At 48.2% G+C, this 27,894-nt stretch overlaps 2 protein-coding genes across 2 annotated transcripts; both read right to left on the reverse strand.

Annotated features, from left to right (window-relative positions):
* Window positions 1-2,054: 2,054 nt before the first annotated feature.
* LOC113884288 (spermadhesin Z13) lies at window positions 2,055-8,926 on the reverse strand. The gene is made up of 4 exons (XM_027528749.1): window positions 8,852-8,926; window positions 6,480-6,509; window positions 5,466-5,607; window positions 2,055-2,593 (listed from the first exon to the last, which is right to left on the reverse strand). The coding sequence occupies exons 1-4, from the start codon at window positions 8,895-8,897 to the stop codon at window positions 2,407-2,409; spliced, it is 405 nt and encodes a 134-aa protein (XP_027384550.1). The 5' UTR covers window positions 8,898-8,926; the 3' UTR covers window positions 2,055-2,406.
* A 6,327-nt stretch (window positions 8,927-15,253) lies between these two features.
* LOC113884383 (carbohydrate-binding protein AQN-1-like) lies at window positions 15,254-23,217 on the reverse strand. Its single transcript, XM_027528980.1, has 5 exons — window positions 23,172-23,217; window positions 19,710-19,739; window positions 18,532-18,667; window positions 16,567-16,754; window positions 15,254-15,357 (listed from the first exon to the last, which is right to left on the reverse strand). Exons 1-5 carry the CDS (start codon window positions 23,215-23,217, stop codon window positions 15,254-15,256), a joined length of 504 nt encoding a protein of 167 aa, XP_027384781.1.
* Between the last annotated feature and the right edge of the window lie 4,677 nt (window positions 23,218-27,894).

The following is a 27,894-nucleotide window of genomic DNA, read 5'->3' on the forward strand; positions in this document are numbered from 1 at the left end:
GTTGAGTTATCCATTCAGCTTAATCATGATGTACTAATTGGGAACCCTCAGAAGCGAGCAGGTGAAACCTGAAGTGCTGTAAGGATGCACTTCTGGCCCAGGGGACAATGTGAACTATGGCAGGAAGATGCCCAAAGTTCTACTGGGCCCAATATTCAGTGTGTGATGGCTCAGCCCTGAGAAAGCGTATAAGGAAAAAGACATTAAGAGGGAGGGAAGGTCAGATGGAAAGGATTTTATAAGCTCTAAACAGGCTTCTCTGTCCATGGAATTTTTCCAGGCAAGCATACTGGAGTGGGTTGCCATTTCCTTCTCTAGGGGATCTTCTTGACCCAGGGATCAAACCCTGGCCCTCCTGCATGGCAGGTGGATTCTTTACTGATTGAGCTATCAGGGAAGCCCCAAACTCTGCTAAGATGGGTAAATTTAATCTTAATGGCAGGGATTCATAGAAGGGCTTTCAACAGGAAGTGAAAATGGAATCAGATTCTGTTTGGATACATGTGCTGGATAGTGGTGGGTGAACTGGAGGAGATCAGGATGAAAGCTTTCCTAATATCTACAACATCAGCAAAGAAAACCCACCTCCAGGAAACTCACTTGCGGGAGGGAGATCCCAGCATGGCTCTGAGCCGGCCTCATTGGGCATTGTTGTTCCTGAGGGAGTTGATGACCCAGCTCAAGGTCCATGAAGAGGCCCCCACACCACCCCTTCGACTCTGAGCAGAAGTAAAAGACTTGAAGGCAATTTGATCAGTTCCAGGCCTACAAGAGGCTGTGCCATTCAGGCACCATTGTGCTTTTTGATCCTCCTAACATCTGATCTGATAAAATGCTGTGTCACCCAACTTTGATGAACTGACAAGGCAGGCTTTATGTTTTACTCTTTTCAGAACTTCAAAAGTAACCCTGATGCAGTACTAGGCTAGGGGGAATCAAAGAGATTCAACACATTCTCATCAAATATTCTTTACCATCAACCATGTTGCTAGAAAGTTTAGCAGAGAGTTGGGCCAGCATCTCGTTTCTCTTTCTGGGGAGGTTTTCGTTGTGAAGGTGAGAGAAAGAGTCAAAATAGGCACAACTCCTGTCTCCAGACAGGCCTCAGACAAAGGAGAATTCCTCTGGTTTTAAAGACCTTCAGAGAGGATTTCAGTCACTCTCAGTGATGCCGGAGGCTCCGACACTGTGAAATGAGGACTCACAAACAAAACAAAAAAACAATTCCAGACTCAGGTAAAGAGACTTTATTCAGAATGATTACAGCAATAAGTAGAATGATCCAACCTCTAGACTGACAAGTTTTTAAAGCTCAGGAGTAAGAAGCGTTTCCTTCCAAAGAGGAGACAGATGACTGGGACAGACACAGAGGGAGGGATGGGGTCAATATGTGATGAGACAGGTGAGCAGAGGACGTCTCTCGTCTTGCTCAGCTGATTCCTGAAATCTGCAAGGACTGTTGTTCTCATTTGTAATGCTTGCCCACCCTTAGGCACAAGGCAAATGTCACTAATCTCTGGGATGGAGAGCAGCTTAAATAGACTTTGGGTAAGTCAAATCAATAAGCATTTTCTTCCAACTGATAATTGGGGGAAACTTTCAGCAAAACATTAATGAGGAAAAAAGCAATTTCGGGGACTGTGTCTTGTTTCCTCTGGGTTACATATGTATCTATATACCTGCATAACACCTATATAATGAACATAAATTTCCATTAGTATACTAATATATTTATATATGTACATATACATATATATATAATATATATATCTGCTATATATCTACATATTTACTATACACCTATAGACCTTATATATATATGTATTGTATATTCCCTGATGGCTCAGTGGTAAAGAATCCACCTACAGTGAAGGAGACACAGGAGATGCGAGTCCAATCCCTGGGTCAGGAAGATTCCCTGGAGGAAGAAATGGCAACCCACTTCAGTATTCTTGTCTGTAAGACTCCATGCACAGAGGAGCCTGGCGGTCAACAGTCCATGGGGTCGCAAAGAGTCGGACACGACTGAGCACAAACATGAGATACTATCTGTACCTCAAATTTAAAATGAATTTATTGGAAAATGCCAAAGGGATTTTTAAAAGATCAGGAAGGGAAATTTTACATTTGGGAGGAAATTTTCACATCATCAAGATGAAAAATACAATTTGTCAAAGAATTTTCATATCAGAACTTTCCAACTCAAAAATCCGGGGTTTGCAGAAAGGCTGGGATAGAACTGGTGGATGATTCTGGAGAGACTCAGTAGTCACCCTGCCTGTCACTCACCCAGTGATGGTCAAGTTTATTTCAACAGTCACGTAAATACCACACACCTAGCTCCCACGGAGCCATTCACAGACAGGGGAGGGCATGGCAGCAGGTCTCTGCTCTCTAAAACCTACCCTACAACACACGACGGAAAATTAAGAAGAAATCAGGGGCTGGGTGGTTGGGCTTTCTTGTGTACTTGACGGTCATGGTATTGGTACAAGATGTGTATTCCGCGTGTGAAGTGTCACAAATCTTCCGTGAGTTAGAAGATTCTGGCGGCCCCTCTATAATCTCGAGAGACTCTTTATTACAGTTGAGGCTGTTGCAGCAGAGGAAAAAGCACGCATCAGCCTTTGGAATTGTGGTCCCTCCAGCAGGCAGCCTCCCCACCTGGACCCAACCCAATCACATAGCTTTGCTCACCAGACTTCTCAGGCATGATGCCCACAGGGAAGGAGACTCACCCTTCTGGAGAGGGGCATCATGCAGGACCCTCCCCTCACATGAGTCCACATCTCCTGGGAAGCCCCACTGATGGCTCAGGGAAGCCCACCCTGGTCTTTGGGATCAGGACCCACTGGAGGGCACAGTATGGCCAACCCTGAGGACCGTTTCCTTGGACAAGCAAAGAGGCAGGTGAGGCTCAGACACGAGAGTGTGACACCACTCCTGGTTCACCCTCTGCACCCCTAGCACAGGGGGCCCAGGACCCCCTCGTGGGCTCCAGGACCTGCAGAGGTGAGAGGGGCGTCCAGCTCTCCCCGCTGTGGGCAAAGTGCACACACGGGGTGTCACACTCCTGCTGAGGTCTCCACCTCCTCCTCTTGCCCATCAGACCTGACCCCACCCTGTCTTCCTCTCTCAGCCACCAGCGTGTGTCCCACCCAGGAGGAAGACTGGAGCCTCTCTGGTTTAAAATGAGACACAGAAGGGACATCTCACCAGGACACACGCTTGACACTCTCTAAGTTAGTTGAGCTAACTTTTAGTTAGTTAGCTGTGCCCTCCCCTGTTTAGTTAGTTTGCTCTTAGACTGATTCCTTCCTTGGTGCCAAGGACAGTGAGAACAAAAATAAACCTCTGCAAAAGTGGAGAGGTCAATCAGGGGAAGTTTTCCATATAACCTATCCCTCTGACCATAATAGAAATATGATGCAGGAAATGCCTGCCTCCTTCAGCCCTGGGGTGTGGTTTGGGGAGATGGTCTGAGCCCTGCTGTAGGGCAGGCATCTCCAGGTTGTCCTCACATGGAGCAGCTCCTCAGCCCAGTGGGAGACCTGACCTCATAGAAGGTCTGGAGGGACAGGGCCCTCAGTCACTAGAGAACATCACCTGTCTCAACCACCACCCTGGGCCGCATGTGGCCAGCCATGGGAATGTGGCTCCTGTGTTTGTATCTATGAAGACTAACCTGCTATAGAAGTGCTGTATTTTATTGCTACATTGCAAATGCTTGCTGTTGCCACATCATTTCATTCACTTTTCCCGTTATCATTCCTTTACTCTTTCTTTCAATGGTTCATTCATTCATTTATTCAGTCATTAGTTAAAAAATTATTCCCTGACCCCCCAAAGATTAAGCTGCTTTCTCTAGAGCAAATTTAGACATAAGCAGGAGTGATGTTATGCTGTCAATCTGAGAGAGTCATTTCCTAGGCAGGTTGATAAGAACTCTAGGGGTCCCTAAGGAGAGAGGGGTCCAGAATTCTCAAAGAGGAAGAAAGGACAAACTTTTATTTCCTCATGAAATTAAAAGACACTTACTCCTTGGAAGGAAAGTTATGTCCAACCTAGATAGCATATTCAAAAGCAGAGACATTACTTTGCCAACAAAGGTCCGTCTAGTAAAGGCTATGGTTTTTCCTGTGGTCATGTATGGATGTGAGAGTTGGACTGTGAAGAAGGCTGAGCGCCGAAGAATTGATGCTTTTGAACTGTGGTGTTGGAGAAGACTCTTGAGAGTCCCTTGGACTGCAAGGAGATCCAACCAGTCCGTTCTGAAGGAGATCAGCCCTGGGATTTCTTTGGAAGGAATGATGCTAGAGCTGAAACTCCAGTACTCTGGCCACCTCATGCGAAGAGTTGACTCATTGGAAAAGACTCTGATGCTGGGAGGGATTGGGGGCAGGAGGAGAAGGGGACGACAGAGGATGAGATGGCTGGATGGCATCACTGACTCGATGGACATGAGTCTGAGTGGACTCTGGGAGTTGGTGATGGACAGGGAGGCCTGGCGTGCTGTGATTCATGGGGTTGCAAAGAGTCGGACACGACTGAGTGACTGAACTGAACTGACATTCCTTAGGATTATATAACAATAATATATCCTGCCTGAGGACAGTCTCTGGATTAAACCTTCTGGCTAATTCTGTTATCTTAAAATGTAAATTATGGGAGTAGGTCTGGTGAGGTCTTTACAACCTCCAGACATTCTTTGGATTCACTGGAGAGTATATAACTTCATTGCTAACACTAGCAAGGGGGTACTCTTTCTGCCCCCTTCTGATGCGTATGTCAGAAGCTTTCTCTATCTCCTTTATACTTTAATAAAACTTTATTACACAAAAGCTCTGAGCAATCAAGCCTCATCTCTGGCCCCGGATTGAATTCTTCTCCTCCGGGGGCCAAGAATCCTGGTGTCTTCGCGTGATTCAACAACAACCTTTCAAATTCCCCCAGAGTTTTGCACGGATTAATGGATGGGGCACAAATCCGAGAAAGATCTGCCCAGCTGTGGACAGAGTCAGAGCAGGGGTTTGAGGTGTGATGGAAAAGTTCTTCCTCCAGTGAACTTGTGAACTAGGAAATGAGGACCCTAACCAGCAGGTGGTGAGTCTAGGAGAGGTGGAAGATACCTTCTAGGCAGAGGGGACAGTGTGAGCAAAGGCTCAGAGCTGCCCAACAGTCTGATGGGTCCACAGCTCAGTGTGTGCTGGCTCAGCTCAGAGAGGGGGCAGAGGGGAGAAGAAGTTAGAAGGGAGGGGAGATCAGGGGTCCCCTGGAGGGATCTGAAAGTCATGCAAGGAGGGTCAGCTTTATGCAGAGGGCAGAGGGCCACTCAGGGTCGTCAGCAGGAGTGAGCTGGAGTCAGGATGTGTCCGAATGTGTGTGCTGGGTGGTGCAGGGGGAACGGGAAGAGGCCAAGAAAGACACCTTCCCATAAAACCACAACATCAGCAAAGAGCACTTACTGGACATTGCGTACTTCCAAAAGAATTCTGTAACCTGGGTCCATCTTGATGATCCAGAGGCATTCCGTATGCAGTCCCAGATAGGGGAAGATCACTCCATATTCCTCTCCATAAAGGTCCCCACACAAATATTTATCTTTAACTGAAGAGAGAATTACCGGTGCCCAGGAGCAGCACCAGGCCGGCGGGGAGGGTACCACCCCTGGGCGCCACACCACCGTACATGGTCCTAACTTCCCCTTCCGCCAATCACAACGGAACCTCCAGGCTCTAAGTCTGGAGTCCCCCAAAAGTGAATCTTATCTTGTACTCTGCAGAACATAGCAAACCCACACACACGTTACTGCAATTTGTTCTGACACCTGAATATAGAAGAACTTCAAACTTGCATGATGAAACATTTTTCATCAAGTGAGGATAAAGACAGTACTTTCTTCAGGGGTGTTTATCATCAAAAGACTTCCTATTTGTAAAAAATGCTCATCGAGTACCTGGGCCAGAAGTCACCAGGGAAATCAATCGATCATCAGTCGATCAATTATCAATCATCAGTCAGCCCTCTCATCAGGAGGAAGCCTGTCCCTCTGCCCAGAACCCCTCCTGCTGCCAGCACACCCTCTGCCTGGACACGGTGACGCTCCTCAGCCCTCCAGGCTCCGGCCATTGGAGGCGGCTCCGTCATCCTGGGACACCGGTGCTGTGGAGAGGTGGTCCCACCCCTGCCCAGTGCGGTTGTGCAGGCAGGAGGGCAGGGGAGGCTTTTGGGCTGTGGAAGAGGAAAGGTGGGGAGGGGAGGAGGAGCACGGTGGGAGTCATGAGAGGTCAGGGTGTATGGGACCCTAAGGACTGTTAAAACCAAGGCTGACAGTCAACTCCGGAAATGCCAAGTTCCTTGGCCTTGGTTTACCAAGGTAAAATGGTAAAGTGTTTTCAGGAGAGCTATTGAAACTGCAACCCCCAAGCACTTCTCTGTGTGATGAGCAGGAAAGGATGAAATAATATCTGTGCACTTACCGAGAAGCCCGTCGGTTGAATCCGATGAGGCTGAAAGAAACAAACAAAAACACGGAAAGTCAAGATGACAAGGTGGAAGTTACGGAAGAGTCGAGCCTTTCGCATAGACAACGTGGAGAAGGGCTGAGTCTCAAGGAAGATGCAGAGCACAGACAGAGAAGCCTGGCTGTCCCTGTCCCCGGGACGAACCTGGTCTCATGGGGCAGGGCAGCATGGAGGCCTGGCCCTCCACCTTCAAGACTCCCTCATCCAGCTGCTTTCTCCTCGTCTCTCCGATTGCACCATGTCTCCTGTGATGCCCCCACTTCGGAGCCAATTAGAGGTCAGCACTCGGGGTGCTGACCCATCTGTCCTGATTTCCCCAAGAATTTCCCAGTCTGAGCATTGTAAGACCCTCTCCCAAGAAACCTCTCCAACCTGGTCACAACAAGACATTTCATCACTCTAATGAACGTGAACTGTTTGGACAATTCTTTACTGAGGTCAGCGACCAATCTGAGGTTGAACAAAATGAAATCGATTTTCCGCTAGAGAGAAGTGAACCATCTGAATTTATGAAGTTTCACTGTAGCAGGGAACTGAGTCCAGGGCTTCTGTCAAAGGTGCTGATCCAGCCCCTCAGGCGCCACCATTGATGAGATCCTGGCTTGTCCTCACGATGTGATCAGTGGGCGCAGACAGTGCCTGAATCAATGGCCCTGGGGCTCAGAGCAGCTCAGATGAGAGCTGGATGGCTTTAGACAAGGCATTTGTTGTCACAAACCTCAGTCCTTTCAGCTATAACCTGGAAATATAACAGTAACAGCCTCCTTGGTTCCAGAGGACAGTCCACGCATACACAGCTCTATGCCCATCCCAGAGAGGCTGTCCACTATGCTCCCTGCCACTGGCAACCTCCCACCACATTCATTTCCTTTCCCATAAACACTGCTTTCCTCAGTAAATTGAAATCAACAAGCGCTCTGGAAGCTATGTGACCATAGATGTCAACCAGGACACCGGGATCTGTCTCCAGCTGCCCGTCCTGAGTACTGAAGTGGCATAGGACTGGGGGCCACAAAGGAAACCTCCCCACCCTCCATGGATGGATGGGGCATCCATCACATCGGCTCCGAAAATGCAAATCAAGGTTTTTCTGAAAGCAGATCTCAAAGGCAGAATCACACATCTTCCCACCGTGGACCCACACGTCTGGTGACCTCCTCTGATTTGAATCTGAGGTCCCGGCTTTGAAGCAAGGGAACCAGGAGCCCCATGTAAGAGTTCACCCCAAAACACGCTGCCTTGATCTGTTGATTTGAACTGATGGTGCTTGAGAAATGGCAGAGGCAGGAAGGCTCTGATGGACCTGTTTTTACCTATAAGCTGCCCACAGACTGTCCCAGGAGAGAACCGTGACCCCCCCTCACCCAAGACCAGGGAGATGGGAAGGTCCTGATCACAGGAGACTGGGATAAATGCTGAGACGGATATGTGCTCACACGCTGACAGCACAAGCCCGTCCTCCCCACCTGCCTCCCACCGGGTTCCTAGTCATGACCACAGTTGCCTGCAGGGGAGCAGGGGATGGGGAGGGAAGCAGAGTGTGGGTTGATGAAAAGAGCAGTCTGAGCAGAAAAGGGGAGAGAAGAGGGAAGGACAGAATGAGACCCACAGAGAACAAGGAAAGAAGGAGACAGAGGCTTCCCTGAAGGCACAGCTGTCCTCTGCTTTCCCTCCAGCACTGAGAATCCTCATGGGTCCCTCCGTGTTCAGTGCAGGCCCAGCGCCCAGCCCCCTGCAGGGCTAAGACCCCCGTCAGGAGGTCCTCAGCCCTGCTGGAGCTGCTGCTCCTGCGGGTCATTCCTGAGCTCACGTTGCTGCCACGTCTCCCTCCCTGGGGGGCAGATGCTGAGCACCCAATCTGTCCTGGGACTTCTCCAGGAGCCTCTGTTTCCCCTTGGATGCCCCCTCCAATCAAGTCCAGCCTGAGTCGCACTTCCCGCACCAACACCATCACACTTCCAAGACCCCTGAAAAGCTGCCTACGACTGGTTCACCTCTAGGTTTGGACTGAGGACTGGCTGTCCCACCGGGCATCACAGGGGATATTGGCATAAGGCTGAGGTAGAGGGGAGGAAGAGGCCCAGAAAACACATGTCAGAACAAGGAGGGAGAGCCCAGAAAATGTTTAAGAGTCATTATATGCTCAGCCCTGGGTCATGGCCGTGCTGCTGAACCCTCCTTCTCCAGGCCAGGCTGAGGGTGGCATCTCCTTGGAGGGGGGCAGCTTGTAGACCCTTTTCTTGGGCAACAAGCGAACTGCACAGAATCTCTAGGTTGAACAGGAAGCAGAGAGGCCTGGGGGCAAGGGGCTGGGGGCCAGGCTTTACCTGTGCTTAGCAGCAAGGCCCAAGGGATGACACTGGACAGCTTCATCTTCACAGCCTGGCACCAGCCTCAGCAGTGAGCCCGGCCCCGGAGGCCTGGGGCTATATACACACAGCAGCTGACACCTGACCTCCTCCTCCCCTGGAGCCCAGCCGCCGGGCAAGGCTACAGGAATCCCGGGTTCTTTAGGAGAAACGGGTTGCCTGCTGCTTGCCCTTGTCTATGTCAGAGATTTTCTGTGTCCTTTCCCACCCAGACTGGGAAATTATGGCCTGTTTCTTCTCTCCCTCTCCTGTTTTTGTGGCCCTCAATGAAGGTTGGCAAATTAGCCACAGACCACCAGGATGCCCTGTTCGCAGGGCTCTCTTCCCTGAGGTTCAGCTGCAGCGTGTCCACCTCTAGTTACTTCATAAAGCTCAGTATGACCTGGAAGGAGAGGAACTGAGACCCAGAGAGACCAAGGGACTTGCCCACATCCCAGGGTGCCAGTGGCAGAAGCAGGACCAGTCTGATATCTTGGCTGCCTGGTCTTAAGAGGCCTCCTGTGTCACTCAGGGCAAAGGCAGGTAAACAGCCCTCCATCTGCTCCAGGTGTGGGTCACAATTGGTGGGGCAGCTGGAGTACATGTCAGCCTGTGTGTGGTGTGTCCACAAGGGAGAAGGGTGTGCATATGTTGGCATTTATTCTATACTTATACCAAGACCCACATGGTTCAGACTAGTGAGGGTGTTACAGTTATAAGAACCCAGAAGAGCTCCTTGTTGAAAACATGCATCAGAATCTCAACACGTGGAGGATATATAAGCCAACTTTCTACCAAGTATTTATCCAAGGAAATGAAAAGATGTCCACACAGAATACTGTGTATGAATATTCATAGTTGCCTTATTCTATCAAAGAGTGGTAAAAACCCAAATGTCCATCCATCCATCCATCGTCCAATGCATAAATTAAACATGGTCTGTCTATACAATGGAAGTCATTCTCCCATTTAAAGGAACAGCAAGCCAATTGCCTTTCAAGGACCATTACAATTACATACCAACCAGGAGAACACGACGTCCATATTCCTGAAGGTAAGCAACTCTGAGTTATATTAAATTTTTCAGAATTCCTTGCAGATTAGAAACGCTCATAAATCAACTTTTAAAATGTGCATTTCCCCAAATTTCAGTAATTTGGTCTCTTTTCCATGTGTCTTTAGCTCGACGCTAGGCCTTTGGTGACATGCATGTTCTTGCATATCTTTGGGCCAGTTTCTATTAGTATTGCATCACTCACTTTTCCTTATGGGTTGTAGAAACTTCCTGTTCTAAGTCATATCTTTCTTTACAGAAGCCCTAATGGGTTCACAGTGGGAGAAACATTCCACCTCAAGCAGAGCCCAGGGAAGCTGCCTGAGCCATCTGGTCACTCAAGCTCTCCTGAGGAGTAGGCTGATTAGACAGGGTCTCCCTCTCAGAAAACAATGCTGGTTCTGCGCCGGTGGTTAAGCTCCCTGGTTGTGACTATGATAACATGCAATAATTCCTCACAGTTCCCCTTCCATCTAGAATCTCTCTTTCCTCATCATTTCCAGGTTCCTTTCACACTCCACTACACACAGAATGCTTCCTGGCCCTGGTCTGTGGAGAGGCCAAGGAGCTGCCCATGGATGGAAGTACCTGGATGGAGGGAATGCGGGAACCATGGAAGGAAGGCAGTGCCTCATCTTACCTCCCAGCCCAAGCAGCCTGTCTTCATCCTACGTCATCCCACATCAGGCTCGCTGTCCTCCCCTGCAGTGTCCGTGCAGCGCTGCGGCTGCCTGGGGGAAAAAAACCAGTCTCTTTTCTAAGGGCACTCAGGAATCAAAGTCTCAGGTTCCTAAATTCACAACAGCCTCTGGAGAAAATTTATGGGCTAACAGCAGCTTTTGAGGACTTCCGTCTCTCAGATGGTTGTCCCAAACCTCATACCTGGTTTCTGAGGTTCCTAAACAAGCCTGGTCTCCTTGCTTCTAACCCCTTCCCCGTGGACTGCTCCCTGGCACACCTCTACTCTCCTCTCCTCTCCATGAGACGCACTGGGTGTCTGCACCTGGCTCAAAGACCCCCTAAGTACCTCCCGCTCCATCAGAGCTTCCCAGCTGCTCTCTTTCTAGACCGTCCCATGGGTAGGCATCATCTCCTTCTCAGTGACCACGCTTTTATTCTCAGGGAGGAGCTGAAGGGTCTGCTGGGCATTTTGTAAGCTGCCTTCCCAGAATCACAGGTTTATTCAGCATCTGTTCCCCTTGCAAGTGTCACAGGCCTTGGGAGAAGCTGATCCCAGACCCAGCTCCAAGGACTGGCCTCAGTGGTGAAGGAGGTGGTGTGAGTGTCCCCAGGAAGCTCCCCATCCTGGCGATGTGCAGGAATGAGCATGTCCCCAGGTGAAGGGACAGGGGAGGTCTGGCTGCAGGGGAGGTGGGAGAGGTCTGCTCCACGTCCTCCCCACTGAGGGTGAGGCCAAGTCACAAGGGAGGCAGAGCAAGAGGATGGTGGGCCGCCAGTCCAGAGCTGCTGGGCAAGCTCACCCCAAAGCCCCTCCCTTCCAGCTCCAGGAGGCACTGCCCGTCCTTGTGGTTGAAGGCATTTGGGATGGCATGTCAGTCTTTTGAAGGAGGAAATATCCTCACCCCTTCAAGGTGCCATGAATCCCAGAACAAAAAAGTGTTCCTAAAATTTCTTAGAGAGTCTTAAAAAAAGAAATACATTCTATCCCCTTTTTGAATCCCCAAGCTGGCAAACCTGCTCCAGCTCTGTTTTGGTGTGTGTGTTTGTGTAGAGTAAAAGCAAAAATTTCAAATCCTGCAACAGAAAATTGACCAAGGGTGATGCCAGCCCTTCTGTACTGCTCGTAATGTAATGGAATTCTTTCCAAAGACTCATCAGTAAAGAAGCCGTCTTGCTAAGTGTTTTTCATAGCTGCACTTTATGATGTTAAGCTTGTACCCGTCAGTGAGTGGTTTCTAAGAGTTTTATTTGACATCAACAATAGTTACAGAATTTTGTTTCATTTGTTTTGAATCTATTGATGTGTCATTATAGATTTTATGTTTATTCTGTTAACATGACAAGTTCCTCTAAATAGGTTTTTGGTGTATCGTTGTACTCTTGGGATAAATCCTTATGCTTTACAAATATTATCACACTACTAAGTTCAGTTTCTAAAACTGTATTCTATTTCATTTTTTGCTCTTATATTGACATCTATGTTCTTGAATTAGATTGCAAGACATTTTCTTTCCTGTACTGTTCTTTCCCATTACTCGTATCAGATTATACTTACATCAGATTATTCTAAATTTATAAAATGAGCTGGGTACTCTTTTCACTTCCTCAAGATATCTTGGAAAAGTTAAAGGTCATCGAAACAGTGATTTTCATTGTTAAACTCTCTGGAACTATCAACTTTCTGAAAAGAAATCTTCTCATTATTAATTCCATTTTTTTTTAATTATGAAAGTATGATAACATATTTACAGGAGATTTGGAAAATGTAGAACAAAGTTTTATATAGGTTATGTTCAGCTCAGCCTAGAATGGAAGAAATATGATTCCCAAATTAACCTGTGTGAAGACTGGCTGGAAGGAAATGCAGTACTTTACAGGATCATTGAAAATGCATGTGTGAACCTATACTCATACACTCATTCATTCATTTAAGAATTGCAACTTGGACATTGGAGTCCCACAGTGGTACAGCCACACAAGGAATAAACAAATGATAAGTTAAATGACCCAGGGATTTATACAAGGTAAGTGAGGGGAGAAAAGGAGCGAGATCCCTGCACCTAAGAGGTATCAGGAAGATGATAAGGTAAAGTTAGCCCTCAATCTGAACCATGGTATCCTATATGGGGGTGGGGGTGGTTCTGGCAGAGGGCATGTGAGTCAAAAGGTTTGGACAGATGCGATCCTGGCAGATGAGATCATGTGACAAAGGCATGGAGTTGCCCCAAATTCTTCAGTCTCCAACACTCAGTGTGTGATGGTCCAGCATTGAAAGGAGCAGAGGGGAGAAGAGGTTAGAAGGGAGGGAAGCTCAGAAAAGGAAAGATTTTGGAAAACTAGGCTAAAGTGGGTAAACTTTATCCTGAAGACAGAGATCCAGAGAAGGGTTTTCAACAGGAAGTGCAAATGGAATCAGATGTGTTTAGACACATGTGCTGGATGGTGAACTGGAAGAGACCAGGGTGGGATCTTTCCTAAAATCTACATCAGCAAAGAAGCCCCACCTCCAGGGAACTCACCTGAGGAAGGGAGACTCCAACACGGCTTCTGAGCTGGTCTCCTCAGGATGGTCCAGATAGACGAGTGGTGCTCTCAGGGGAGCTGATGACCCTGCCCAAGTCTGGGGAGAGACTCTACATCGCCCACCTGACGAGTGCTGCTCTCAGGGGAGCTGATGACCCTGCCCAAGTCTGGGGAGAGACTCTACATCCCCCACCTGACGAGTGGTGCTCTCAGGGGAGCTGATGACCCTGCCCAAGTCTGGGGAGAGACTCTACATCCCCCACCTGACGAGTGGTGCTCTCAGGGGAGCTGATGACCCTGCCCAAGTCTGGGAGGAGACTCTACACCCCCACCTCTCCAAAGAGAACAAGGTAACACAGAGGAGGATCCGGGTGTGCCCTCGTGTGTGGGGTTTGTGTCACGCAGGCAGATATTATGCTTCTTGGTCCTCCTAACATCCTGGCCTCTGGTAAAATGCAGCATCAAAACCTGAATCTGGGAATATTACTAAGCCATAAAAAAGCACAAATTTGAGTCAGTTCTAGTGAGGTGGATGACCCTAGAGCCTGTTAGAGAGAGTGAAGAAAGTCAGAAAGAGAAAAATAAATATTGTATATTAGCACATATATATATATGGGATTTAGCTTCCAAGGTCAGACGAGATTGGCCACGTTCAGGATGGCATGGGCATATCAAACCCATCAATCCTAAAGAAAATCAGTCCTGGATGTTCACTGGAAGGACTGATGCTGAAGCTGAAGCTCCAATACTTTGGCCACCAGATGTGAAGAACTGACTAGTTGGAAAGGACTCTGGTGCTGGGAAAGACTGAAGGCAGGAGAAGGGAACAACAGAGGGTGAGATGGTTGGATGGCATCACCAACTCAATGGATAAGAGTTTGAGCAAGCTCTGGGAATTGGTGATAGACAGGGAAGCCTGGCATGCTGCAGTCCACGGAGTCGCAGAATTGGATATGACTGAGTGACTGAATTGAAACTGATGGGATTTGGGGCTTGGGTTCACATGGTAAAGAATCTGCCTGCTAATGCAGGAGACCTGGGTTTGATCCCTGGGTCTGGAAGATCCCCTGGAGAAGGGAATGGCAACCCACTCTAGTATTCTTGCCTGAAAAATTCCATGGACAGAGGAGCCTGGCAGCCTACAGTTTATGGGTTTGCAAAGAGTTGGACATGCTGCAGCGACTAACACTTTACTTATGGGATCTAGAAAAATGGTATAGATGAACCCAGTGGAGATGCAGATATAGAGACTGGACCTGTGGACACAGTAGCACAGGGAGAGAGTGGGACGAATGCAGAAAGTAGCAGCAACATATATACACCAACACGTGTAAAATGGGTAGCTGGAGAGAAGTTGCTCTATAACACGGGGAGCCAAGTCTGGTGCTCTGTGAGGACCTAGAGGGCTAGGATGAAGAAGGGGAGGGAGGCTCACGAAGGAGGAGATATATGTAAAATTATGGCTGATTCATGCTGTTGTATGGCAGAAACCAGCACAACACTGTAAACATTAAAAACCAACAAACCAACCAACCAACAAAAAACCCCTGAATCTGATGATCCCACAAACAAAACATGTTTTACTCTTTGCATATCTTTTTAAGACACCCGAATATAGTTCTAGTTGGCCAGTGGGCATTAGAAGAAATTTAATGTATCACCATCAAATATTCTTTATCACCAACCACATTGTCAGAAAGTTTAGCAGAAAGATGCTCCAATGTCTCTACTCTGTCTTAGAGGTTTATCTTGGGCACAAGAGGGAAATAGTAAATAGGCAAAGTAACTATCCAAAGACAGGACTCAAAAAATAAAAACCTCTATGAGTTTAAAGAACTTCAGAAGAGGTTCCTGTCATTCTCACTGATGTCTGATTCTCTAACCTGTGACATGAGGACATTTAGAGTAAAAGAACAAATCCAGACCAGGTAAAGAGACTTTATTCAAAATGATTATAATGACAAGTGGAATGATCCAACAACAAGACTGGCAAGTATCGAAAACTCAGGAATAAGGAATCTTTCTTTGCAGGGAAGAGACAGAAGGCTGGAAAGGATGGAGGAGACCGGATGGGACGAGCAGGTGTGATCAGACAGGTGACCAGGATGTGTCTCTCCTCGTGGTCAGCTGATTCCAGAAGCGTCTTCCAGGAAGATTGTTTTCATCTGCAACACTTGTCCACTCTTAGGTGTGAGCACGATCACTAAGCTGTGGATGGAGAACTTAACTAGAGTTTGGTTAAGTCAGTTACACAGGGGCATCCCTCATAGCTCAGTTGGTAAAGAATCCGCCTGCAATGCAGGAGACCCTGGTTCAATACCTGGGTTGGGAAGATACCCTGGAGAAGGGATAGGCTACCCACTCCAATATTTGTGGACTTCCCTTTTGGCTTGGGGAGCTTCCCTAGTGGCTTAGACGGGAAAAGCATCTGCCATGATGCGGGAGACCCGGGTTCAATCCCTGGGTCAGGAAGATCCCCTGGAGAAGGAAAGGACAACACACTCCAGTATTCTTCCCTGGAAAATTCCATGGATGGAGGATCCTTATAGGCTACAATCCATGGGGTCACAAGAGTCAGACACGGCTGAGTGATTTCACTTTCACTTTCTTGCCCTTGTGGCTCAGCTGGTAAGGAATCTGCCTGCAATGCAGGAGACCTGGGTTTGATCCCTGGGTTAGGAAGATCCCCTAGAGAAGGAAAAGGCTACCCACTCCAGTATTCTGGCCTGGAGATTTCAGTGGACTGTATAGTCCATGGGGTCACAAAGAGTTGGACACGACTGAGTGACTTTCACTTCACTTCAATTAAACAAGCATTTTCTTCCCATTGATAAGTGGGGGAAAAGTTTAGCTGATCATTAACGAGAAAAAAGAAACAGTTTTGAGAAACTGTGTCTGATTTGCCTTAGGTGACACATGTATATATTTGTATGCATAAATATTTGGTGAACATAATATACATTTTGTGTAGTAAATGGCGAATATCCATCCTGCTATATCTATATCCGAAGATATATATGTGCATTATATCTATATATCTGGTAAATATATGCATTTTATATAGTATACTATGTGTAATACACATTTTAAATGTACACACTAGAAATGCTTAAGGTTATAAGATCCAGAAAGGGAAATTTTCTATTTGGGAGGAATATGGGACATAATCAAAGGGAAGAGTAAAATTTGAAAAGAATTTTCATATGCGTCTTTCCAATTCCACTATCTCAGATGCAGAATGTTGAGAATGAGCGGGTGGATGTCTCTGGAGAGACTCACTGGGTCATCCTGACTCTTGCTCACCCAGTGATGATCATGCAGAACTTAGATTCCACCTTACTTCAGCAGTCATGTAACAGCCACATGCCCAAGTGGCCACAGAGCCATGCACGGACCGGAGAGGGCACTTCAGCAGACCCCTGTCCATCTCACCTACCTGATGGACGCCCGTAGTAAAATATATCAAAAGAAGATACTGGCTGGTTGGAACTTCTGTAGTACTTCACAGTCATGACATTGGAAGAAGATCGAAACACCAGGTGTCCCCCTGAACAGAACTTCCCAAATGTAGTACTGTCTGGCAGCCCGTCTATGATTTCCACATACTCTTCATTACAGTTGAGGCTGTTGGAACAGAGGGAAGGGCAGGCATCAGCCCTGGGAATCGTGGTCCCTCCGGCAGGCAGCCTCCCCAGTCCAGACCCCACACAATCACACAGCTTTGTGCACCAGACTTCCCAGGCTGGTGCCCACGGGGAAGGAGACTCATCCTTCAGGAGTGGGTGGTGGTCACCCAGGACCCTCGCCCCCACAGGGGCTGCAGGTGACTCCTTGCCTCCTGGGCAACCCTACTGATGGGGCTCAGGGAAGCCCACCCAGGACTCTGGGATCAGGAGCCATGGGAGGGCACAGTACAACCAACCCCGAGGACCGTTTCCTTGGGCACAAGCACAGAGTCAGGTGAGGCCCAGACAGGCGTGTGTGATGCCACTCCTGCTTCACCCTCTGCACCCCTGGCACAGGGGGCCCAGCACCCCTTCTTGGCCTCCAGGATCTAGAGAGGCGAGAGGGGCGTCCAGCTCTCCCTGCTGTGGGCAAAGTGCACACTTGGGGTGTCACACTCCTGCTGAGGTCTCCATCTCCTCCTCCTGCCCATCAGACCTGACCCCACCCTGTCTTCCTCTCTCAGCCACCAGCATGTGTCCCACCCAGGAGCGAGGTTGGAGCCTCTCTGGGCTAAAACGAGACACGGAAGGGACATCTCACCAGGACACACACTCAGCTCCCTCTATACTAGCTCGCTCTTGGACTCATTCCTTCCTAGTCCCATATCCAAAACTTGTCTTGGGGAGTGTCAAAGAGACAATAATGAAAACTTTTAGAATAATCTATCCTTCTGATCCTAACAGAAATGGTGATGTAAGAAATGCCTCCCTCCTTCAGCCCTGGCATGTGGTTTTGGTAGATGGTCTGAGCCCTGCTGTGAGGCAGGCATCTCCAGGTTGTCCTCCTCACATGGAGCAGCTCCTCCGCCTAGTGGGAGACCTGATCTCACAGAAGGACACGGCCCTCAGCTATAAGATGATAGAACTAATCTCAGTCTCCCCTGACGGTGACCTTTATTCCACAAATAATGAAAATGTCACTTCCAGGTTGAAATATATGAAGAATAACCTGCTACAGAAATGCTGTAACTATTGCTACTTTGGAAATACCTTCTGGAGCATTATAACTTCCTTCATACTTTCAAACATTTATTAGATCTTTCATTCAGTTATTCACTCCTAGGTAAAACAAGCAAACAAGCAATAGACACGCATCCTAGGAGAGACAAACTCAGACATCAGCAGGAGTGATGTTATGCTGTCAGTCCCCCAGAGTTTTGCACGGATTAATGGATGGGGCACAAATTTGAGAAAGATCTGCCCAGCTGTGGACAGAGTCAGAGCAGGGGTTTCTGGTGCGATGGAAAAGTTCTTCTTCCAGTGAACTCGTGAACTAGGAAATGAGGACCCTAAGCAGCAGATGATGAGTCTGGGAGAGGTGGAAGGTGCCTTCCAGGTAGAGGGGACAGTGTGAGCAAAGGCTCAGAGCTGCCCAACAGTCTGATGGGTCCACAGCTCAGTGTGTGCTGGCTCAGCTCAGAGAGGGGGCAGAGGGGAGAAGAGGTTAGAATGGAGGGGAGATCGGGATCCCCTGGAGGGATCTGAAAGCCATGCAAGGAGGGTCAGCTCTATGCAGAGGGCAGAGGGCCATGCAGGGTCATCAGCAGGAGTGAGCTGGAGTCAGGATGTGTCTGGATGTGTGTGCTGGGTGGTGCAGGGGAAACAGAAAGGGGCAAAAAGGGACACCTTCCCATAAAACCACACCATCAGCAAAGAACACTCAACTGAGCACTGACCTGAGAAATGGAATTGTCAGTACAATTCTATAACCTCTCTCCAAGAGGATGGTCCAGGTACACTTTGGCTCCCATGAGGAATAGCTGGAGATCCTCCCAGAGAAGTTTCTGCGGACGCCCCCACATTTTCTAGCGTCTACAACAGAAGGCAGTTTTCTTGGTGCCCAGAGGCTGTGACAACCCCTGGGTCGGAGGGCGGGGGTTGCTGTACCATTCTTGGGGCCCACACCATCATTAAACCTTGTGATTTCCGGATTCCAGAAATCACAAATCAACATCAATGATCCAAGTCTAATGACCTCCAAAAAAGTGATTTTGATGTTTTACTCTTTTAAACATTATAAAGGGAACCATACCCATCACTGAAATTTGTTTTGACCCCTGGAAACAGATATATTTAATCCCTCATCAGCAAATAAATCTTTATCATCAATAGCATGACCAGACTGAAAGTCAAAAGGTGCACACAAACCCCTCCTTCTGGGTGCTGTGTGTCTCTTCCCAGTGAAGCCTGAGAAATAGCAAAGGAACAGCCTGAGGAGCCAGACCCCTCAGAGCCATGAAAACCCACTCACTGTGCAGACCTGCAGGGAGCACCGGGACCCACTCAGTGACGCTCAGGCTCCACATCTGTACGTGAGGATAAAAGGAGCATTTTCCTTCGGGCATTTGGATCTAATGAGCTCCTGGTTGGAAGGTGCTCAGCCAGTGCCTGGGCCTGGAAACCTCTAGAGCACACAGCCCACCTCTGGTCAGCTGTACCCTCTGACCTGGTCCATCACGATATCCTCACTCCCTCTCCCTGTGAAGCTCTCATCTCTGACCCTGAAGACGGTGATGTCCCCCAGCCATTAGGAGGCGGCTCCATCCTCCTTGGCCACCTGCTTCATGGAGATGTGGCCCCTACCTCCTCCCCGCAACCCCCAGTGAGGCTTCTCCTGAGTTTGGAAGATGTGGTGGGGTGGAGAGAAGGAATGAGGCAGAGGGGGCGTCCTCAGAGGTCAGGAGAGACTGGAGTTAGGGATTGTGATGACGGAGCCAGGCTGCGAAGTACAGAAAGCTGTGTTCTTTTGGTAACGGGTACGTACATCTCCCTTGTAGAGAAGCCACTTGCACCTGAACTAGGCTCATCTCTACGTGATGAGGGGAAGTGGTGAAATCACATCATCTACACTTACCTTCATCCGATTCTGTTGAAACTGTTGTGGCTGAAAGGTAGCAAAACAGAAAACATCGTGAAAATGAGAGGTTACAGAGGGGTCAGGGTAAGAGAATGGAAAATGCACAACCCAGTGATGACAAGCCGTGTGCCAAGGGATGGCCGTGAGAGGAGAGAAATGCTTCGCTGCCTCCACCCTGGGGACCGTCCTGGTCACACAGGGGAAGGGCAGAGGGAGGGCCTTCGAAGGCTAGCCCATTCAGCTTGATGTCTTTGTTTTCCCCAGATCTACTCAGTTTAGGGCCAACGTTCTCTCTCTGCAGCCAGAGTTGGAAGAGTCAGCCCCCGGGAAGGTGACCACCTTGTCCCTTTAGCCTAGGGTTATCCAGGTCTCAGCACTGAACTACCTTCTCCCAGAAAATGTCTCAGTCCCAGCCAAACTAAGAGAGTAGTTCACCCAACTAGGACATGAATGTTTCTTGTTAATCCTTTGGTGGTGAATTTGATATTGTATTGAACACATTGAGTAAAATTTTCAGTTAAGGAGAAGTGAACCATCTTACTTTGTAGAAGCTTCACTGTATCAGGGACCTGAGTTAGGTGCATGGATCCAGGGCCCTGCTTTCAATCACGTGGCCTCCCAGAGTGGACCTGCACTGTGGCTTATCTTCACGATACAACGATCAGGCGTAGCAAAGCTTAAGAATATCTGATTCTTGGCCCTCGTCACAGCCCTGTGGGGATGAGAGATGCATGGCTTTGGACAAGTCATTTTCTCTCCTTAAGCCTCAATCCATTCATCTCTAAAATGGAAATGAACAGTAAGAGCCTCCTTGGTTCCAGAAGACAGTCCACACACACATAGCTCAGTGCCTGGTGCAGGGATGCTCCTCACTAGGGAACCTACCACTCATTCATTTCCTTTCCCGTAGAAACTGCTTTCCTTAGTAAATAGAAATCAGCAAGCCCTCTGGAAACTATTTGACACAAACGTCAACCAGGACACTGGAGTCCATCCCCACCTACCCTTCCTGAGTCTGAAGTGTCATTGGATTGGGGGCACAGTTACTTTCAAATTTCTTTTGATATTGATTTCTAACATAATTCCACAGTGGTAAGAGAACAGACTATGATTTCAACACCTTTAGACCATGAAAGCTTTGTACCTTGTCTTATGTCCCTGGATATGTTCCAGTGTCTCCTAGTTTATCGTCTATAGGAACCTGAATAGAATTGGTATCTTACTGTTGTGTGAAAACTGTATAAATCTTAATTATGCTGAATTGGTTCACAGGGCTTCTCAGGTCTGTTATATTCTTTTACTTCTCTGTATATTCTTTCTATTAATTTTGAGAGTTTGATATTAAAACTCCAATGAAACATCTTATTTATTTTAAAAAATAACTGTAATAGATAGCGGAACTATATGTAACTTTGCTCTGTATTTTCCAAGTCTCCTGTAAATGTGTTATCATACTTTCATAGAGGGATGGTATGGGGAGGGAGGTGGGAGGAGGGTTCAGGATTGGGAACACGTGTACATCCGTGGTGGATTCATGATGATATATGGCAAAACCAATACAATACTGTAAAGTAATTAGCCTCTAATTAAAATAAATTTAAATTCAAAAAAATAAATAAAAATTAAAATATAAAAAAAAATCCTCCCCACCCTGGGGCATCCATCACAGTCTGCTTAGGAAGACACAGATTAAGGTTTGCCTGAAAGCAGACCTCAGGGACAGAAGCAGAAATCATTCCTGTTCCTTCAGGTGACGTATCTGGCCTGGACCCACACGTACAGTGACCTCCTCTGATCTAGAGTCTGAGGTCCCGACTTTGAAGCAGGGGAACAAACAGCCCCTTGTAGGAGTTCAAGACACATCACCCCAAAACATGCCATCTTGATCTACTGACGATTTGAACTGAAGGCACTTGAGAAACAGCAGAAGCAGAAGGGGCTCTGATGGACCCATTTCTACCTACAAGGCGCCCACGAAGTGTCCCAGGAGAAGGGCTGCCCCTCCCCACCCCCATCCCGGGCCTCATCACAGGAGCCTGGGATGGACCCTGAGAAGGATCTGGGCGCACACACTGACTGCACGACCTTCTCCTTCCGCTCGGCCCCCACTCAGCTCCTAGTCATGACCCACCATTGACTGTAGGGAGAGAAGCGGGGAGGGAAGAAAGAGCCTAGTCATGGGGACAGTCCCTGATAGGAAGTGTGAGGGGCGAAGATGAGCAGTGGAGGAAAAACAGGGAGAGGGGAGGGAAGCTGAGTGAGGCGAGAGGAAAAGAGGAGACGGAGCTGAAAAGGGCAGAGGAGGAAGCACAAAATGCGACAGACAGAGAGACCCAGGAAGGAGGAGACAGATTTCCCTGAAGAAATGGCTGCCTTCCTATTCTTTCCCACCAGCACTGGGAACCAGCATGAGTAGTGAGTCCCTCAGTCGTGTTAGACTCTTTGAGACGCCATGGGCTGTAGCCCGCCAGGCTCCTGTGTCCAAGGAATTTTCCAGGCAAGAATACTGGAGCAGGTTGCCATTGCCTTCTCCAAGGGATCTTCTCAACCCAGGGATCGAACCCGCATCTCTTGAGTTTCCTGCATTGGCAGGCAGATTCTTTACCACTAGCGCCACCTGGGGAGCCCAAACCAGCGTGGGGCCCTCTGTGTTCAGTGCAGGCCCAACGGCTAGCCCCCTGAAGGATTATGACTATCTGTCAGGATGGCCTCAGCCCTGCTGGGAGCTGCTGCTCCTGCTGATCATTCCTGAGCTCATGTTGCTGCCACGTCTCATTCCCAGGGGCAGAGGCAGAGCACCCCACCTGTCCAGGGGCTTCTCCAGGGGCCCCCGCTTCCCCTTAGATGCCACCCTCCAATCAGGTCCAGCCAGGGTCCCACCTACAGCACCCACACTGTCATACATCCAAGACCCCTGAAAAGCTGACCACGACTGGTTCACTTCATCCAGATGTGGGTGAGGGCTGGCTGTCCCGCAGGGCATCCCAGGCGAGTGAAAGTCACTCAGTCGTGCCCAACTATTTGAGACCTCGTGGACTATACAGTCCATGGAGTTCTCTGGGCCATAATACTGGAGTGGGTAGCCTTTCCCTTCTCCAGGGGATCTTCCTAACCCAGGGATTGAAGCCAGGTCCTCTGCATCGCAGGCAGATTCTTTACCAGCTCAGCCACCAGGGAAGCATCCCAGGGGACATTGGTTAAGGCAGAGGGGGCCCAGGGAATGCGTGCCAGAACAAGGACAGACAGCCCAGAAAATGCTTAAAAGTCATTATATCCTCAGCCCTGGGTCACGGCCGTGCTGCTGAACCCTCCTCCTCCAGGCCAGGCTGAGGGTGGCATCTCCTTGGAGGAAGGCAGCTTGCAGATCGTCTTCTGTGGCAACAAGCGAACTGCACAGAATCTCTAGGTTGAACAGGAAGCAGAGAGGCCCCGGGGCAAGGGGCTGGGGCCAGGCTTTACCTGTGCTGAGCAGCAAGGCCCAAGGGATGACGCTGGGCAGCTTCATCTTCGCAGCCTGGCACCAGCCTCAGCAGTGAGCCTGGCCCTGGAGGCCTGGGGCTATATACACACAGCAGCTGACACCTGACCTCCTCCTCCCCTGGAGCTCAGCCCAGCAAGGCTGCGGGAGCCCCGGGTTCTCTAGGAGAAGCGGGCTGCCTGCTGCTTCCCCCTTGTCTATGTCAGAGATTTTCTGTGTCCTTTCCCACCCAGACTGGGAAATGATGGCCTGTTTCTTCTCTCCCTCTCCTGTTTTTGTGGTCCTTGATGAAGGTTGACAAATTAGCCACAGACCACCAGGATGCCCTGTTTTCAGGGCCCTCTTCCTGGGGTTCAGCTGCAGCATATCCACCTCTAGTTACTTTATAAACCTCAGTATGACTTGGATGGAGAGGAACTGAGACCCAGAGAGACCAAGGGACTTGCCCACATCCCAGGGTGCCAGTGGCAGAAGCAGGACCAGTCTGATATCTTGGCTGCCTGGTCTTAAGAGCCCTCCTGTGTCACTCAGGGCAGAGGCAGGTAAACAGCCCCCCGCCTGCTCCAGGTGCGGGTCATGATTGGTGGGGCAGCTGGAGTACATGTCAGCCTGTGTGTGTTGTGTCCACAAGGGTGACCTGGACACACATGTCGGAATTCTTTCTGTTTATGATATAAAGACCACGTGGCTCAGTCCGATGAGTGTCACAGTTGTGAGAACCCAGCAGAAGCCCCTGTGGAAGACAGTCTAGCAGGTTCTCAAATGTTCCACACTAGTTTGTATATGGGCCCAGGTTTCTACCAGGTATTTACCAAGGAAATGAAAACATGCGTCCACACAGAGAATTCTGCATGAATATTCATGGCAGCGTTATTCATTAGAGACAGAGTGAAAAAAATCCAAATTTCCATCATCTGATAAATAAATAAAACATGGTCCATCCCTAAAATGATAACCATTCAGCCACCAAAAGGAATGGCAGCCCACTGGCCTTCCAAGCATCATTACCAGCTATATACACACCAACCAGGAGAAGCCGATGTCCAGTTTCCTGATTAAACAGCTCTGAATTTTACCAAGTCTTTCAAAACATCTTGGTGATTACCATTGTTTGAAATAATACCTTCTATTAAAATGTGCACTTCTCCAACTCCAGTGCATTTGGCCACTTCTCCAGTGTTTCTAGTCCAACCCCACTTCTTGTGAGAAATGTCTGTTCATATGTATCTTTGAGCCAAGCTTTTATTACTGTTGCATCACTCATTTTTCCTTATGAGTTGTAGAAACTTCCTGCTCTTTCTAACTCATACCTTTCTTTACAGGAGCCCTAATGGGCTCCCAGTGGGAGGGACATTCCCCCTCCAGCAGAACACAGGGAAGCTGTCTGAGCCATCTGCTCACTCAAGCTCTTCTGGCTGATGAGAGGAGGAAGTTTATTGGACAGGGTCTCCCTCTCAGAAAACAATGCTGACTCTGCTCCAGTTGGCTATGCTCCCTGGTTGCTATTTGTATAAAATGCAATCATTCCTCATAGTTCTCCTTCCATCTAGAATCTCCCTTCCCTTACCATTCTCTGTTATCCCTTACAGTCCCCTACACACAGAATACTCCCTGGCTCTGGTCTGTGGACAGAACAAGGAGCACCCCATGGCTGTAAATGGCTGGATGGAGGGAATGAAGGAGCCATGGGAGGAAGGCAGTTGCTTGTCTTCCATCCCAGCCCAAGCATCCTACTTCAGTCCCCATGTGTCAGGTCCGCTGTCCTCCCCAGCAGCATCCAAGCAGGGCTGTGACTGGCCTGGGGAAAAAAGAAACTACAGTCCCTTTCCCAGGGACACTCAGGAATCAGTCTTAGGTTCCTGAAGTGTCTGTGCCCCCTGGAGGAAATTTATGACATAATAGTTTTTGAGGACTTCCGTCCTTCAGATGTTTGTCCCAAAGCTCACGCCTGGTTTCTGAGGATCCTAGACAAGCCTGGTCTCCTTGCTTCTAGCTCCTTCCCTGTGGACTGCTCCCCAGCACAGCTCTCCTCTCCTCTCAATGAGATGCACTGGGTGTCTGCACCCGGTTCACAGACCCCCCCTAAGTGTCTCCCACCTCATCAGAGCTTCCCAGCTGCTCTCTTTCTAGACCGTCCCGTGGATAGGCATCATCCCCTTCTCAGTGACCATGCTTTTATTCCCAGGGAGGCTCTGAAGGGTCTGTTGGGCATTTTGTAAGCTGCCTTCCCAGCCCGGATTCCCTCCTCATTGATAGAGAACTGCTATTTCATTCCATTTCTATTCCCCTTGTGTGTGCCATGGGCCACGGGAGAAGCTGACCCCAGACTCAGCTCTGAGAGGAGGTCAACAGGAAGTCCCCGTCCTGGTGATGGTGCAGGAATGAGCATGTCCCCAGGTGAAGGGATAGGAGAGGTCTGGCTGCAGGGGAGGTGAGAGAGGTCTGCTCCACGTCCTCCCCACTGAGAGTGAAGCCAAGTCACACGGGAGGCGAGCAAGAGGATGGTGAGCCGCTGGTCCAGAGCCACTGGGCAAGCTCGCCCCAAAGCCCCTCCCTTCCAGCTCCAGGAGGCACTGCCTGTCCTTGTGGTTGAAGGCGTTTGAGATGGGGGTCCCAGTCAGAAGGAACCTGACTGACAGGTGCAGAAAAGACAACCTTACCCCTTCAGGTTCCCAGGATACGAGGGACACAAAGTTTTTCTAAGATTCCGTAGAGAGTCTTAGGAGAACAACAATTATCTTCCTTTTGAGCCCCCAAGCTAAGCAGACCTGCTCTAGCTCTGCTTTTCTTTGGAGGAAAGGCCATAATTTCTAAATCTTCCAGCACAATATTGATGAAACATGATGACAGCCATCTTGTGGTGTTCTTAACTCTACTGCTGCTGCTGCTAAGTCGCTTCAGTCGTGTCCAACTCTGTGCGACCCCATAAACGGCAGTTCACCAGGCTCCTCTGTCCCTGGGATTCTCCAGACAAGAATACTGGAGTGGGTTGCTATTTCCTTCTCCAATGCATGCATGCATGCTAAGTCATTTCAGTCGTGTCCAACTCTTCGTGACCCCATAGACAGAAGCCCACCAGGCTCCTCTGTCCACAGGATTCTCTAGGCAAGAATACTGGAGTGGGGTGCCATTTCTAGGGATGCTCTTTATATCTTAATCACAAACTATATGTTTTGCTGGATGTTCTTTCTAGTTGTGATTTATGAAAGCAAACTTGCTTCTTTCAATGACTAATTTCTAATAGCTTTGTTACAACATTAACAGTTATTCCATTTTTTTGAGTTTGTTTCTGTATCCATTGAGGTGTTAATATGGATTTCAGTGTTTATTCTATTAATATGAGAAGTTACTTTCACAGATTTTTTTATCTCAAGTTATCTTTGTATCCTTAGGATAAATATTTATTTTTAAATTATGGAATTTAGTTTCCTGAAGTTCTGTCCTATTCTTTTTTATTTTATGTTCGCACCTATGTTCATAAATTTTATTTACTGATTTCCTTTCCTGTACTATCCTTGCCTATTACTCATGTCAGATCATAGTTTTTTCAGATTTTTCTATATTTAAAATGATTTGGGTAGCCTTTTTGAGTTCTCTAAGATATTTTGAATAAGATAAAGATGATTGAAAACAGCAATATTTCCTTGTAAAACTGCCTGAAAGTATGACCTTTGACGACAAAACTTTTTTTCACTCTGTGGACAATTTCAGGGCATCAGTCATCACATTTTATTAAATAACCTCTGATGTGATTATAAATGGATTGTTTTCTTAATTTCTTTTTCTGATAGTTTGCTATTAGTGTATAGAAGTGCAATAGATTTCTATATATTAATTTTGTATCCTGCAAATTTACCTAGTTCTTCAATGAGTTCTAGTGGTCCTTGGGTGGCATCTTCAGGATTTTTAATCTGTACTATGGGGCTGCCCAGGTAGTGCTGGTGGTAAAGAATCAGCCTGCCAGTGTACGAGTTCACTTCAGCTCAGTTGTATCTGACTCTTTGTGACCCCATGGCACGCCAGGCTTCCCTGTCCATTACCAACTCCTGGAACTTACTCAAACTCATGTCCATTGAGTCGGTGATGCCATCCAACCATCTTTCAATCCCTTCTCCTCCTGACTTCAATCTTTCACAGTATCACAGTCTTTTCCCATGAGTCAGTTTTTTGCATCAGGTGGCCAAAGTATTGGAGCTTCAGCATCAGCATCCATCTTTCCAACAAATACTCAGGACTGATTTCCTTTAGGATGGACTGGTTTGATTTCCTTGATGGCCAAGGGACTCTCAAGAGTCTTCTCCAACACCACTGTTCAAAAGCATCAATTCTTTGGCACTCAGCTTTCTTTATAGTCCAACTCTCACATCCATACATGAGTACTGGAAAAACCATAGCTTTGACTAGATGGACCTTTGTCAGTAAAGTAATGTCTCTGCTTTTTAATACACTATCTAGGTGTGTCATAGCTTTTTTTCCAAGGAGTAAGCATTTTTTAATTTCATGGCTGCAATCACAATTGCAGTGATCTTGGAGCCCAAGAAAATAAAGTCTCTGACTGTTCCCATTGTTTCCCCATCTATTTGCCATGAACTGATGAGACTGGATGCCATGATCTTAATTTTTTGAATGTTGAGCTTTAAGCCAACTTCTTCACTCTCCTCTTTCACTTTCATCAAGAGACTCTTTAGTTCCTCTTCACTTTCT

The sequence above is a fragment of the Bos indicus x Bos taurus genome, chromosome 26 (genome assembly GCF_003369695.1).
Source record: "Bos indicus x Bos taurus breed Angus x Brahman F1 hybrid chromosome 26, Bos_hybrid_MaternalHap_v2.0, whole genome shotgun sequence".
NCBI classification, from domain to species: Eukaryota; Metazoa; Chordata; class Mammalia; order Artiodactyla; family Bovidae; genus Bos; species Bos indicus x Bos taurus.

Bases quoted from the DNA above. Each gene is read 5' to 3' on its own strand.
- LOC113884288 (XM_027528749.1), bottom strand. From the start codon at position 8,897: ATGAAGCTGTCCAGTGTCATCCCTTGGGCCTTGCTGCTAAGCACAG. The intron at 6,510-8,851 runs GTAAAGCCTGGC...TGTTTCTTTCAG, and splicing joins GGCCTTGCTGCTAAGCACAG to CCTCATCGGATTCAACCGAC. The intron at 5,608-6,479 runs GTAAGTGCACAG...TTCTCTCTTCAG, and splicing joins TTCAACCGACGGGCTTCTCG to TTAAAGATAAATATTTGTGT.
- LOC113884383 (XM_027528980.1), bottom strand. From the start codon at position 23,217: ATGAAGCTGCCCAGCGTCATCCCTTGGGCCTTGCTGCTCAGCACAG. The intron at 18,668-19,709 runs GTAAGTGTAGAT...CTTCTGTTGTAG, and splicing joins TTCAACAGAATCGGATGAAG to ACGCTAGAAAATGTGGGGGC. The intron at 15,358-16,566 runs GTAGGTGAGATG...ACCAAACTCTAG, and splicing joins TTACTACGGGCGTCCATCAG to TTAAGTTCTCCATCCACAGC.